At 42.8% G+C, this 13,906-nt stretch overlaps 2 protein-coding genes across 3 annotated transcripts in view; one reads left to right on the forward strand and one right to left on the reverse strand.

Moving 5' to 3' along the window:
- Window positions 1–2,325: 2,325 nt before the first annotated feature.
- AP5M1 (adaptor related protein complex 5 subunit mu 1) lies at window positions 2,326–11,929 on the reverse strand. Its single transcript, XM_054826372.1, has 8 exons — window positions 11,796–11,929; window positions 7,282–8,000; window positions 5,549–5,776; window positions 4,974–5,113; window positions 4,163–4,248; window positions 3,944–4,059; window positions 3,592–3,688; window positions 2,326–2,499 (listed from the first exon to the last, which is right to left on the reverse strand). Exons 2-8 carry the CDS (start codon window positions 7,963–7,965, stop codon window positions 2,417–2,419), a joined length of 1,434 nt encoding a protein of 477 aa, XP_054682347.1. The 5' UTR covers window positions 7,966–8,000; window positions 11,796–11,929; the 3' UTR covers window positions 2,326–2,416.
- EXOC5 (exocyst complex component 5) overlaps window positions 11,801–13,906 on the forward strand; it is a 28,686-nt gene continuing 26,580 nt past the window's right edge. Inside the window, exon 1 of one of the 2 annotated variants that reach the window (XM_054826369.1) lies at window positions 11,801–12,122. In XM_054826369.1, coding sequence (XP_054682344.1) covers window positions 11,862–12,122 — 261 coding nt within the window. In that variant the 5' untranslated portion in view covers window positions 11,801–11,861. The remainder of the gene's footprint in view (window positions 12,123–13,906) is intronic. The other variant, XM_054826370.1, reaches the window with a different exon arrangement.

Genomic DNA, 13,906 nt, shown 5'->3' on the forward strand with positions numbered 1-13,906 from the left:
TACAGCCCACCAGAACTACTGTCAGGTATCACCTCTGCGATGGAGTCCTCAGGCTCATGTGAGCTCTCAATCATATCTTCCTGATTTAGTTTTTGAAGTGGTTTTTCTCCCTTTTAAAACAGGAAAAATGGTCAGAGCACGTAGAGAAACAGTGAACTTGTCTGGGGAACTATGAGGGAACAGAGAGAGATGCACAGCAGGGTTTAGTCATTTATAACTCCTTGTTTACTAATTTGTAACTGCAGTGTCATCTCCCCAGTGTCCCTCTTTGCTGTCCAGCCTTGGAGACCCCTGAAACCTCTACACACATCACTCGTTTCTCTCCATGCCTTGTGTTCTGCAGGTCATGCTAAAGGTACCTCAGTCATGATAGACCTGAGCTGCTAGCCATCTAGTTTACTAAGCTTCCTAAGTTTACTACTAAGCTTACTTTACTAGCTTACTAAGGTTTATAACGCATCCACGAGCATGGGCCCTTCCCAGAAGACACGCGTAGCCATCAGGCCAGGAGAAAGGCTTCATCTGACTTTCTCCACCAGCGTGGGTGTCTCACAGCTGTTCCACAAGACTGTTGGATTAAGGTGTGCGCCAGTTTAACCTGATCTGTTTTGCTGTCCGACTCGTTCATGGGTGCTAGAGTTATAATCCAGCGGTTTATGGAGCCAAACCTTTCTAATAAATTAAAACAGGTGATGGCTTGCACAAAGTTGTAGAAAACTGCTCAGGGCTGGAAGAGAAATATCACCCACCCACTCCCTCCATCCAAACCTGCACTGATCCATGTGCACGAAGTGATCTAAAGCAGCAGCCCCCTCCCATTCCCGAGCACTGCAGCTCTCCTAACCTAGACACACGGACAAGAGGAAAACAAAAAGGAACATGATTTGGGAAGGCCCCCCCAGCTACTGAGTGCGAGGGGAATCTCTTCTAATGTGCTGTGAATTTTGACAGACCCAGTCTCACAGCATTTCTTGGGGAAATGCTGTGAAGAAGAAAAGCCATTGCTCTGCGGTGCTGCTGTGCAGAACAGACAGCTCTCATCTTTCTCGTGGGTAGGTGGAAAGCAAACACCGCGCACTGAAATCCTGTGGTTGGGTGCCCGGTGTACACAACATAATCTAAACCCTTCCAACAGAGACACCCCCACTCACATTGCGGTGTCCAGGCATGCAGATGACTAACACGAATGGGCTGGATTCTGGGGAAAATTATTAATTCACCTTTTGCCTGTTCATCGAAATGGACACATCACCTGTGTGAAATGGGTCATAGCCTAGCTCTGGTGTCTAAACTTGGATAGTGCTTTCAGCTGAACGGCATGTTTCACATGAATTAATCCACCCTTTAGAACATTTAACCAATCAATTAGATTACTATCTCAATCTAAGCATTTTTTAAATTATAGCTTAGTGATTATGCAAGGAGAAAAGTTTTAATCTAATTTATCACACAGCGTACAGTTAAACAAGAGGTACGGCAGGAGCAGTCGGCACGCTCGGTTATTAGATGGCATTCTTCTCTTCTTTTGTGCTGCTCTCCAGGTCCTCTGTTTTTCGCCAGCCTTTCAGAATTTGCTCATTTCCTGATAACTCTCTTAAAGTCCATTTCCTGTGTTCCTGCAGATACCAATTTTCTTCTCAAAATTAGAGGTCTGCCTCTGTAAACTGAGTCCTTTTCTTTTCCGTGTATTTTTTCAGGGAAAATGGCTCAGTGATGTTTTTTGGAGCCTCCAGCTAGCCCTGCTCAGAGTTAGTCTTGCGATTTGAAAAACCAGGTTCACGCCTCTGGATCCTCATGAACACTAGCTTTCAGAGCAACGCAGTTTGCATTTATGAAAGGGAGGCAATAAAGACTCCTGTATCATCTCCACTTTTAGAAGCACTGCTCATGCCATACTCCCTCTGTTAAAATTCTTGTAAATTATTGACTCCTATGTATTCTGTATGCATCTTGTGAAAATAACACAAGTCTTGCTTTTAACTGTCCTGTTAATCTGGGGTATAATGAGATTCTTGTGACTTCAGGACAGAAATAAGACATTGAAAGCTTTCACGTCCTGTGAGCTCTCTGGTTTACAAAACAAGTGAAGTAGCCAGGAGCCCTCCCGGAAGACATGCCCCGTCATACCAGTCTGTATCTGCATCACTAGGTACTTATTTTGTACCAGTTAATGTTAGGGAAAGTAAAAACGGCCACAGCAAGTACATTTCAATTTGTCTTCTCTAAGCTGTTATCCAGGACTAAATTTAAAACCAACTTACATTTTTAAGAGAAGCAACTTCTTTTGTTTTTCCTCAACAGAAATTTTTAAGCAAACATACAAAGTACAAGGGCTGGAGAATATTTATTTCCACTGTATCATGACATCACTCTCTTTAGCTGTTTTGTTTAAATACAAAAATAATTCACAAGCAAATTAGTCAAATAAGGTTTTGTACACCATAGGTGCTGGTGCTTTGGAATTCCAGATGTAGTAATCAGAAGAAATCAGTTCCCGGGCTAAAAACAAAAAGAAAAGCAAGAAAAATAAGCATTACAGGATGCCTTACAATCAGACATTCCTTCATCCAAGTTAAGAGACTACTAATCCATCCTTACTAGTTTACAGAAAAGGTATAATGGCCTCTTTAAACTGTAAGGCTCTTATTATTTGAAAATCGTTTCTGATAATGAGACATTTAAAGTCTCAGCTTCAATTACCTTTACTAATGTATCAGTCATGAGCTTAAAATTCAAACAGAGGTTAAGTCAAAAGCAGGTGGATGGCTTGGATTTTGTTCAATGAATATAAATTGCATACTCGATATAAAACATACAGTATGAAAACGTTGCTTTTTTGTGTTACAATTTAGGACTGAACGTGACCTGTCACAAAATTAACAGTGTAAATCACAGTTTTCAAAAGGCATTTACAGACCTCTGCTAGCATGACTGACAGAAGTTGTAACAGATAGCAACAAATAAAAATGCTTCCATTAGACAGCACTGCTCAGATTTAATGAGTGCCTACTGTGTTCCCAATTAATGTATTTTTGGTGCAGACTTGGAAATAGTCACGCATTAACTCAAAAATAAGCAGATTTGGTTTCTGCTCCACAGATTCAATGTAGAGCCACATCCACCAAGGGAAGCTGATGACACTGACAACAGCAGTCTCACCTTGCAGGCAGGAGCCAAGGTCTGTACCTGGGTGTTGCCGATCCATGTATCACGCCTCTGACAAAAGTGTCCTAAACAAGAGGCCAGACTACGGAGAGGCACTCTCTGCCCCCCCAGTAAAAGTTCTGCCGTTATGCAGATGTAAAACAGCACAGGGCAAAGGGGAGAGAGCCCAAGAGAGAGAGCCTGACTTTGTAACTGAGTAATTAGAGCTTTCATCTGAAAAGGAGGTGCCAGCCCCTCTCCAGAGACACTTTAAGCATCCCCAAAGAAAAAAAAAATACAAAGCACAGAACAAAATTTCTGGGACGTCCCAAGCAAACCAAGAAAAAGCTTTGTCCAACTTTAGCCATGTAATTTTAGTCACTGACATCCAGTTCGTAACTTCAATACACACTTTCAGTTAAATAAATGACGTTGTTAACAACTCACATGCAGTAATTTTGGGTTTTCCTGGTGCAAAGATCTGAATAGAATGCTGGTCTACATAACATCCAGTAAGGGTGAAATCTGGGATCCTAAAATACAGCTATAAAAAGTGGGAAAACACGATCAGATGCATATTGTAATGCTTGCTGCGCAAATACTGCCAATCTGTGTTACATACTCTTGGTGTGCAAGCATACTCCAAAATGACAGGATGTCAAATCCTGTAAGCAAGAGAACAGAAAACTCCGTGCTAAGAACAATTATGTCTGATTTAAAATCAACGTATTTTCATAGCAAATTTAAGATAATAAAAAAATGACTACTAAGGCCTCTCTTCACAGAGCCTGCGACTTACTTTTACATAAGCAGTGTTCCCAGTGCAAACATAATCAGTTGGGTGCTCTTTGCCTGCAGTGCCAAAAGACACGGTTCCAGTCAGAGAAACTTCCAAAGATTTAGGGAACTTCTGTCCTACAGCCAGAAACAGCATCTATAAGAAATTATACAGCTGTGCCTACACTATACAAAACTGACTGGGGGAGGAAGGAGGAGTGCGCAGGGGTATGCTGCTTACCGATGACCCAAACCAGTAGGCTCTTCTCTCGTGACAAATCCAGTTGGCCGTAACTAACTTTGTACTCTAATTGAGAGATTGGGCCCCTACAGTACGACAGAGGGAAAATAAAACCATTGGAATTAGTATCATTCAGTATTTGTAAACACCCATTTTGTTAAAGAAAGCAATAAAATGCTGACATTATTTATGTGCATACAGACAAATCATACCTATCTGAGCACACTGCTGATTTATGAAAAGAAATTACAGAGCAGGAGGAAATCACCATGGTCTCAACCTAGTAATCATAAAAGAGCTGTTGATATTTTACTGTCTTTAGTTCACTGATAGTGTTTTACTAACACTATGATCGGCAACTTTGTATCATTTCATCTTTAAATTTTCATGATAATTATGTGATGGCGTAGTCATGGCAGTTGTCAGAGAGGCTTAAATGGAAACTATCGTTTTAATTTTAAATAACTATATTTTTGATAAGCTGATCTGTAGCTAGGATTAGCAGTCTTAAGGAACAGGTAACCCTGGGTTGGAAGAGATCTCAAGACTTAATCCACCTGGAGGATTGTGACAGGGTTTCACATCAAAAAATACCACAGTGAAACAGGATGCTCAGCAGAAGAATTCAGAACGTTACCAAGTATTCTGGAAATTACAAGAATTACAAGGGGACTTCCCAACATTTGCAAGGTCGGTGTCCACTGGTGGTACTTTGATGGAGCATAATCTGTTACATTGACTCCTGACAGGTTAATTTCAGGAAGATCACAGAGAAATGGAAGAAATTTATTTAGGATTTCTTTATTATTACCTGTTGAAAAAAGGTATACGGGCTTCACAGTACTCAAAAGAATTCTTTATGCTTTCATGAAGCTTTAAATTAACTGTTATTTTTAACTGTGATCCCTCTTCAATGAGTTGATAACATCCCAAAATTGGTGGAACAGGAACCTGGAAAAAACTATATTCATTCTCAAGATAAATTAACACCATCATCATAAGATCAGTTATATACTGTTTTAATTGCTAAAGTACTTTAAAAAATAACAAACACGTTAATTGCTGACTGCTTTTGAACAGTATATGCCAAACTCTACAGGCTGCTTGTGATACACAGATTTGTGCTATATGCACTTGGATTCATTTTGTCTAATTCAGGCATCGTATAAAGTAAGAGCAGCCATGCCAGGCAGGCAAAGGTACTGGCACCTCCTTAACGTGACTCAGATGGCTCAAGTCCTGAAGTGCCTTCCAGGCGATTTATTATATAAAAAGCATTTTACCTGCCTGAATTGCACTGAAACTCATTCAGACACATTCAACAACACAGGTATTTTTATTCCCGTTGGAAGACTGGAAAATAACGAGGGTCAGGGATGTTATTACCTGGGAAGTGTAGTAACACAAGTTGAATGAATCTGAAGGAGGAACAAAAGGAAATTTGTAAGGTCCGTTATACACAGAATCATCCAGTGGCTCGACACTACTGGACATCAGCATGGCAGGGTCAACAGAAGTCACACAATGATGGACCACGATATCTTGGAGCGGAGGACCGTTAGTCGGGAGATTCAAACTGAGGGTTACGTTTGGTGCAGATCCCTCTATGTCACACTTGAAAAAACGAAGTCAACAAGTTATTCTAAAATATCTCCCTCGAGTCAGAATTAGATATTCAAAAATCAAATGCAAGCATTCAAAAAAATAATGCTAAAAATTTTCAGCTGGCTTCAAACAAATGTACTGACAAATACTTTCAGAACAAAGTCCCTTTCCCACTTCTGTGGCCTTTCCCACAGTAGGGCTAGTGATGCAGTCTTAGCTAAATGTCTCCTAAGTGACAAGTACTCTTTAGCAAGAAAACAGCAGATGAGCAAGCCAAGGACTTACCGTATAGCTACACCATTACGAATGTTACATAAACACACTTGGTGATAGTCTAATTAATTCAGTTACTTTTACAACATCCGCTTAATGGATTCAAGCATGCTATTAATGGCTACTGTGGTCCCATGTCAGCTTTCTCACGGCAACCACGTGCTGCGCATCCATTGTCTCATCCCTCCATGTGCCAGCTCAGCAGTGCACGATTACACCAGGGCTTTCTTCTTATGTAAGGCCATCCACTCCGCAAGATGACCTAGAAACTTGTCCCTCTGAGAGCAGGAAGCTGTTCACTCACATAATCCCTACCAGCATGGCTGGTGGGATATAACCTAGTCTTTGGAAGCGCAGTACTTAGGTTGGCTTCCTTCAGAGATGAGTATCCCACCTCTTGCAAATAATTAAATTACCATCATCCTCCTTATTAGGTCTTTCTCCTTTTAAAACGCTGGCAGTTACAAATATAGTGTACTGTGATAACATAGCGTACTTCCCAAGCATAATTCAGGACAAAGAATGTTAAATACATCAATTATAGAGAACACAAACGTATTTCGTAATTATTATTGATCTACTTTGTCAATATTCCACAATTTTTAGTATTAAACAATGAAAAACCATTGTCACATTAAAAAAACATTCAAAATAATTATACAACCAGATTCTGTATCAAAAGCTCTTATGTCAGCCAAACAAACAGCGTTTGTGGATTCAAAATGTTGTTGCAATAGAATAAAGTAGGATAGAAGATTAAACTTTCATTTGGTAGGAAAATTAATTAAAAACACTTACATAAAGACACTTGTAGAAGACTCATTCAGAAATTCTGTTTCTAATCATTATTTATCACATTGCTTACTAGACTGCTGGAAATAAACCACTACTACTAGATAGCTGGAAATAAATTATGTTAGGCTCTATACGCAAAAACTGTATGAAATTATTTCTCCCTATCTAATTTAAAATAAGAAAAATTTGGGAAAATACATGCAATGTGCCTACTGCTGGAAATTTAAGTGTGATAAATAGTATGCAGGGGAAAAAACAGTAAAGATCAAAATAAAAAACATTGGTAACACATCAGTCGAACATGTAATAGTTTGTTACACTTTGAAATATTACAGTATTAGAAATTCACTGATCACATACCAAAGTAAAATGACATGTGTATTTACTTTCCCAGTGTGCTTGCATGAGAAATACCTTGGTCAGACTTGCACAAAAAATGCTCTCACCTTGCAATTTACAGCTCCATAAACTTGCCACGTGTCCACAACATCTCTTTTGTCATACTGCTTACACTTGACTTTTTCAGTGATACAGACATTAACCTGAGGTTTGCCTTTATATGTGTTGGATCTCCAAGCCGGTTGATTCTCATCTGTAGGCATTTCCTGAATGTCATCAAACGAGCTGTTTAAGCTGCGTATGTTTGTGTTTAAGGGGGTGCCAAGCGGACAGGCCTGTATAAGCAAATTTCGAAGCTGGCCTATTTTCGCACTCATCTCGGCTTCATTTTTCCGACTTGGAGAGATGTAGTCCACAATGCCTAACAAAAGAGCCAGTCCTTGCGAGAGCCCACTAACGGTGAGGAGGGGTGGCCGTGGCTCCAAGGTCTCCTCAACTAGTGGAAGACACGCATATATCAGACCACTCTTCTGAAAAGCAAGCACGGGCCAGAGATCCCCTCCTTCGGTGCGAACTGAATATACTGATGAATGATTGATTCGAGTGCAAGTATCTCGATGCTCCACAAAAATATGGTCATCTACGAGTCTCAGTTCAAAAAGCAAGGCTTTCAGAAAAGCACTGTCAGATGGCACAGGCACATGTGTTGACCCATTGAAGGTCTCAGCGCGTATTTCAACGGTGGGGTAACGTCTGTGACATGGAAATAAGAGCGTCTTAGTGCTACTCATCTTTTCCCATCCAAAATATCATACCAACAGAGTTCCTAGAAGCAGATCCACATAATCTCTTTTCTGGCGGTCAGAGAATGCAAAAGCATTATAAAGATCTTTAGAATATTGATATAATCAAGGATGGGTTTCTCTTAGGTATTCAAATAAGTCCCACAGGCCCCCTGGTCCTAAAAGTAACCTTGTGTAAGCGGAAGCCAGCAGCATCTTGATAGAGACAGTGATGGGAACAGAATCTAAATCACTGTCAATAAAACTATTTCACGAGTAATTAGGATTCATTCTAGCAGGTGGATTTTTACTGAAAACTTTCAGCAAATACATTCACTCTTTTTTTTAATAAAACATGAATTTGTCTGTCTACCCTTCCTGTTGCACAAACGTATAGGATGTTTAAATGTCGCTAATGAACCCAAGCATGACTCACACCACTTAGCGAAACTTCAACAGCAAAGTATTTCTAAGAGGTGAGATCACGCTGAAAACAAATTTTCAGACATTTAAGAAAACATCATAAAATTCGACTATAACAGCTTTTTGCCTAGATATAGTATCCTACTGCTACAGCTTTGCTACTGTACTAAATACTATATTTACAAGACAGTATCATGGAAGTTACTTATATAAAGGTTTTTCATTGCTGTTCTGAGCTTTCACAATTGATATGAAGCAGTTGCTTTAATTATTTAACAAGATTACCAGAAAATCTTTACAATATTATAAATCCAAAAGATTTCATTGTACCTAAGTCCAATTTTTCCAGCAAGGGCTGCATGGTTTGGGGGGAGGGGCAAAATGGATTCCACATTGCATTTGCATATATGTGACTTAAAGCTTTTATGACTATTTCATAATTTCTTTTTTTTTCAACTATTTAAGTTGAAAAATGATTTAACTGTCATAATGTCACAAAGACACAATGTTTTGTATATTTTCAAATTGCTATGTTGCATCAACGTATATATTTCATTGCAAATTTCCTAGAGATAATATTTGAGAAAAATCATACTAGCTGTTTAACGCTATGTCTGGGATTTTTTCTTCTGAAGCAGTGTTATTTTTTAAAGGAGAGAGAGACTAATTTCTTCCCAAGCTAACCTAAATCTATCAACAGGAACTGAAGAGTCATCTTTTAATAAATAGCCAAAAAAGAAAAATTATTACTTCCACTAACACATTGATTCTCATCCTTTTTTTGGAACTGCAGACTCCCCTGAGTCTCACTTACATGAAGTTTGATAACAGGCTAGCTTTTCTACGTTCTCTTTTGTGGACTCCCTTAGTAGTTATCCACAGACCCTCAAAGTGCATATCACAGGTTGCACTCCAGGCAACTAATTAAATCACTTTATGAATCACCTTGTAGCGGATCTGTTCTCAGGCTGCATGGTTGCACTCAGAGCCATGCTTACAAACAAATATGGGAGGAAAAAAATGCACGGATACATAAATGCCTTCATTTATTCCCCTTTTTGTACCATCTTTTTAAAGACACATTGATGGTCTGTTTCTTAAATTGCCATGGAACTTGTAATCGCAGCAATGTAGCACTTTGTTTTATCTGTGACCTACCTGCACATGTACCGTTCTCCTTCTGCCCCTGAACACTTGCATGGTTCTTATCCTGCTGCCTCCAAGTCCCACCTACACCATCTTTTCTTAAGTGAGTAGCAGAGTCTCTTGCTGGAGGCAGCTACACTTCCTCAGGCTTATTTTCAGCGACTGTGCTTTTTTGTTTGATTCTTAATCAGGCATTTAGAGCTTTTTTTATTCAGTAAGGAAAAAGCAAGCATAGGCAGAGAGAAGCCAGAGCTACGAGACCCGTAAACAGGATACAGATGACAGTGAAAGGCCTCCCTGCAGTCTCACATCTATTTTTGAAGAGCAAAGAAACAGGGGTGGTTTTGCAGCTCGAAAATTTCTGAGGACTTCCAGGGCAAAGATGTTGATAAGAGGCTACACGTAACCTTGGTGAGCATCTCTTATTTTTGGCTGATGTTTCCAAAACAAAGATGTGGTATTTCAGTCTAGTTTTGTCTTACTTATGTCCCAATCTGCCTGCTCCATTTGCCGAAGCTGTCCCCATGCCACAGCAATCTTCTCCTCCTCCCACTGAATCTTCCCAGCTTTAGCTGAGTCATTAGATGATTAGTTAGCCCTTCAGATCTCAAGTTTTTCAGTATTCCTTTCTAGAAAGTGATGAAAACTTAAAAAGATGAAAGTTTCCAGGGATGAATGAGCTTTGGTGATTCAAGAGAGACCATACTTGTTGCCTGAATTAAGTTATGATCAGCTCAAAAAAAGTGGAATGCTTTGATGTCCCAGATGTCTTCTCTGAGGTTAAAGATCAGGGCTCACCTATCTCCAGCTGAGTGCGTAAGTCCCGAAACCAACAGTTTCCATGTGATCCGGCATTCTTTATATTGTCTGTGTGCTTTGTTGAATTTAAGGTCAGTTAGGAGGATAAACTTGGGGTTTCCACAGCCCTATTATTTCCTCTGGGAACTTGAAAGATCTAAGTCTGGAAATCACTTGAAGTATCAAGTATAGTTTGCCCTTTTCAAACGAGCGCTATTCCTTGTCTCTGCCGCTTACTGTGTGACAAGTTACTTCACATACCCCTGTCACTAGCCCCCCCCTTCCTCCATGGTGATTACACTCTCAGTTTTTGGGACAAGGCTTTCTCTTTCTCTGTGTTTGTAGAGGGGAGGCCTCATCTCTGGTCTTGTAGGTAATACAAGGACTATAATACTAATCCTAAAACAATCAGAGGAATGTCCAATGTAGAGATCTGTCTGCACCTGAAGATGGAAGATAGTCTTGCTTGCTCTTTTTTCCTTTTTTTCCTCCTCCTTCTAGGTTCTCTCTTCAGCTTTACTGAATTCAGACTAGGACTGTAAGTCACATCTCTTTATCCAGTCTCAGCATTCTTCCTTTCTCTAGCCCCAGTTATTTTTCCTCTCATTCTTTGGAATTGAGTCCTCTGAAATCACGGAGAGGACGCGGAAATGGCAACACCATTTGCCAGACCAACAAAAGTGGCCTGCCTAGCTCCAAGTCTTACTTCAAACTCTGTAAGACCTCTGAATAAAAAGTTCTCCTTTGGTTCACTAACTTAAAAAACCCCTGTCTTTGCATGTAAAAATTAAAATCCAATTGAAAGTTCACTTTCTGCCTGAAAATACTGTACTTTTGTACAGTTACAAAAATACAAAGAGAATATAAGCAAAATATATGCTTTCTACTTTGCCCATTTTGTCCATCTGACAGTATTTCATATTCACTACCTTGTCCTTTTCCATGTTAGGACAGAGAAGAGCTCGGTAAAATCTTTACAGCAACTAACAGATAGAGGAACAGAGAAAGGAAAGTCATGTGCAAAATGCAGAAGTTGTAAAAAAACTAGATTTAGCTAAAATCACTTTATCTGAACCCAGAAATTTTCAAAATCGGGTTCGGAAACGTACAGTGGCCAGCGGCGCTTTGAAGAGCGAAGGGATTTATGAGGCATCAGGCTATTTCGGTATTTTTCCATCTCTTTCGGGACCCCGAGGCAGCCCCGGCCGCTCAGAAAACACCGCCGCCTCCGACGCGAACCCGCGAGCTTTTCTCTCCTTCCCCCCTTACAGGGGCCCGACGAGCAGCACACAGCCCGGGGAGAGGCGGCCGCCTGCCAGCACGGCTACAAAACCCCCGCCGCGGGCCGCCCCGCCGAGCCCCGGCCCCCCTGAGGGCGCTCGGCCTGGCCTGACCCGCGGGTCTGCCCAAGCCGCCGGGCCCGCGCCCATCCCCGCCTCCCCGGTCTCCACAGACCCCTGCGCCGCCGTTACCTGGAGAAGAGCACGGTGCCGCCGGCCCCGGGGTCGTGCCTGAGGAGCCAGAGCGCCCGCAGGGCCATGTCGGCGGCGGCAGCAGCGCTGAGAGCGGCCGGGCCGCTGCGGAGGGGCGGCCGCGGCCGCGCGCAGCTCCCGGCCCCTCCCCGGCCGTGGCCGCCCGGCGCAGGCCCATTTCCGGCGGGCGGAGGCGGCGCCGCGGCGGCTGTTGCTGCTGCCGGGGCGGCGGGACACAATGGGCGGCAGCGGTGGGGCGGCGGTGGGCCGCTGAACAGTCCCGCCGCCCTCCCTGCGGCCATGGCGACCACGGCCGAGCTCTTCGAGGTGGGTGCGGGCGGCGCTGGCGTTCCTTGCGGGCTTCCCCGGGCGGAGGGGGCCGCGCTGGGTTTGGGGGTGGGAGGCGGTGGCGGGGCCGGTCGGCTGTCTGAGGCGATGCGGCGGCCTCCCCGGCGCAGCACCCCGGGCGAGCTCCTGCTCGGGCGGCGAGGCCGCGGGGAGGGAAACGGGCGCTCCCGCCTGGGGTGAAGGGTTGTGCGGGGGGCGAGCGGCGCCGTGCCGGAGCCTGAGGAAACGGGGTGTCGGTGTTGGTGTTGGGAGGCTGAGGAAATGAGGGGGGAGCGTGGGTGATGCCTCGGGAGGATGCAGTCCCTCACCTTCCCTCAGGCCAGGGCTTGCGGTGCTTCTTACGCCTGGGCCTCCTTCCCCTGGGCTCCCAGGTCTTTGCAGCAGAAGGGGTGCCGCTTTCAGGAGGGTCACTGGCCATGCCAGGCCCGACCACGCAGATAACATGACTCTTCTTCTCCCGAAGGCACATACTCAGTTGAGCTCAGCACCGTGGTATCTCAGCACAGCCTCTGCTTTTCTGAAATAAGGAAATAACTTTGCCCTCCCTTTAGCTGCTGTGGAACTGAGGCACAAGAAGCCGAATAGCTTGCCCAAGGCCGTGCACAAGCAGGGCAGGAATATAGCAGGAGCCTGACAAATTCTTCTTTCCTGGCCTGGCCCACAGGCTGTCGTGATGTGAGCTGTGATTAACACAAAGTGTTTGTCCCCGCTTGCTAGTGCATGGGGATGTGGTATCGTTACCAGGTATCCTGTGTTTGCTCTGAGTCACTCAAGAGCTGGTTGTTCATTTTGCGTCTTAACACTGGGACACGCTTTGCCCAGCCTTCAGGAAAGGTCTTCCTGTTTCTCTGAAAGGTCCTGTATCTGTGGTTTATATGAATGCATTGTGTGCACTTGTATTTATGAATCACTGTTATGACACACAAGTGTTATGACTCACATCTTTTGGCTTGCATGGTTTAAAAAAGTGGCAAGACTAATATACCATGTTCTAAGTAGCTAGATGCCAGGTTTCATACCCCCTCTGCACCTCTCTAGCTGTCCTAGGAGTTTGTTGATTACTCAATGTGATGATGCTGCGGTTCTGTTCTTTGTGGGATGTCAAATGTGAGATAATTTGAATGTGGAAAGAAAACTATGTTTTGGCTGCTTTGGATCGTGCAATAATTTGTTCCATTTTGCAATAGCAATAAAGATGAAATTACAAAGTTGGTGATACTTTTGCCTAGAGATAGAGCTTGAAATCATGTTTTCCAATATGGAAACCAGTATTTCTTTCTCTCCTGCTTTTGCTTCTCTTTCAGTCCAAAGGCAGGAGAGGTTTTATTGGCGTTCACTAAATTAATGTTGCCTACTATGTTAGTTTGAAGTCACTGCCATGAAGGTTAGAACATGAAAACATATGCTTACTATGGGAGTAACCCTTAGCTGCATACTGAGGGCAGTATTTGCCTGCCATGTTTGCATGAAAGTGTATTTGAGAGTCATTTTCAGGATAGATATGTGACACTGTGTAGAAGGACCTGTGCTGAAAATGGACATGTGGTCTCAATTCTCCTACGTATAACTCATAGCGTAACTTAACGATTATTTCTAAACTGGATTTTAATGTGGCTAGGTCCAGTTTAGTTTCACTTATACAGACCAGATCAAACCAGGTTATCATCCACTTCAGGCATATCTCTTATTAAATCAGTAGTATTGGCTGAATAGCTAGCATCACCTTAATTCATCTAGAGCTAGAGGGAAGTTCAGAGCTGAAG

This window comes from Grus americana, chromosome 5, assembly GCF_028858705.1.
Source record: "Grus americana isolate bGruAme1 chromosome 5, bGruAme1.mat, whole genome shotgun sequence".
Lineage (NCBI taxonomy): Eukaryota > Metazoa > Chordata > Aves > Gruiformes > Gruidae > Grus > Grus americana.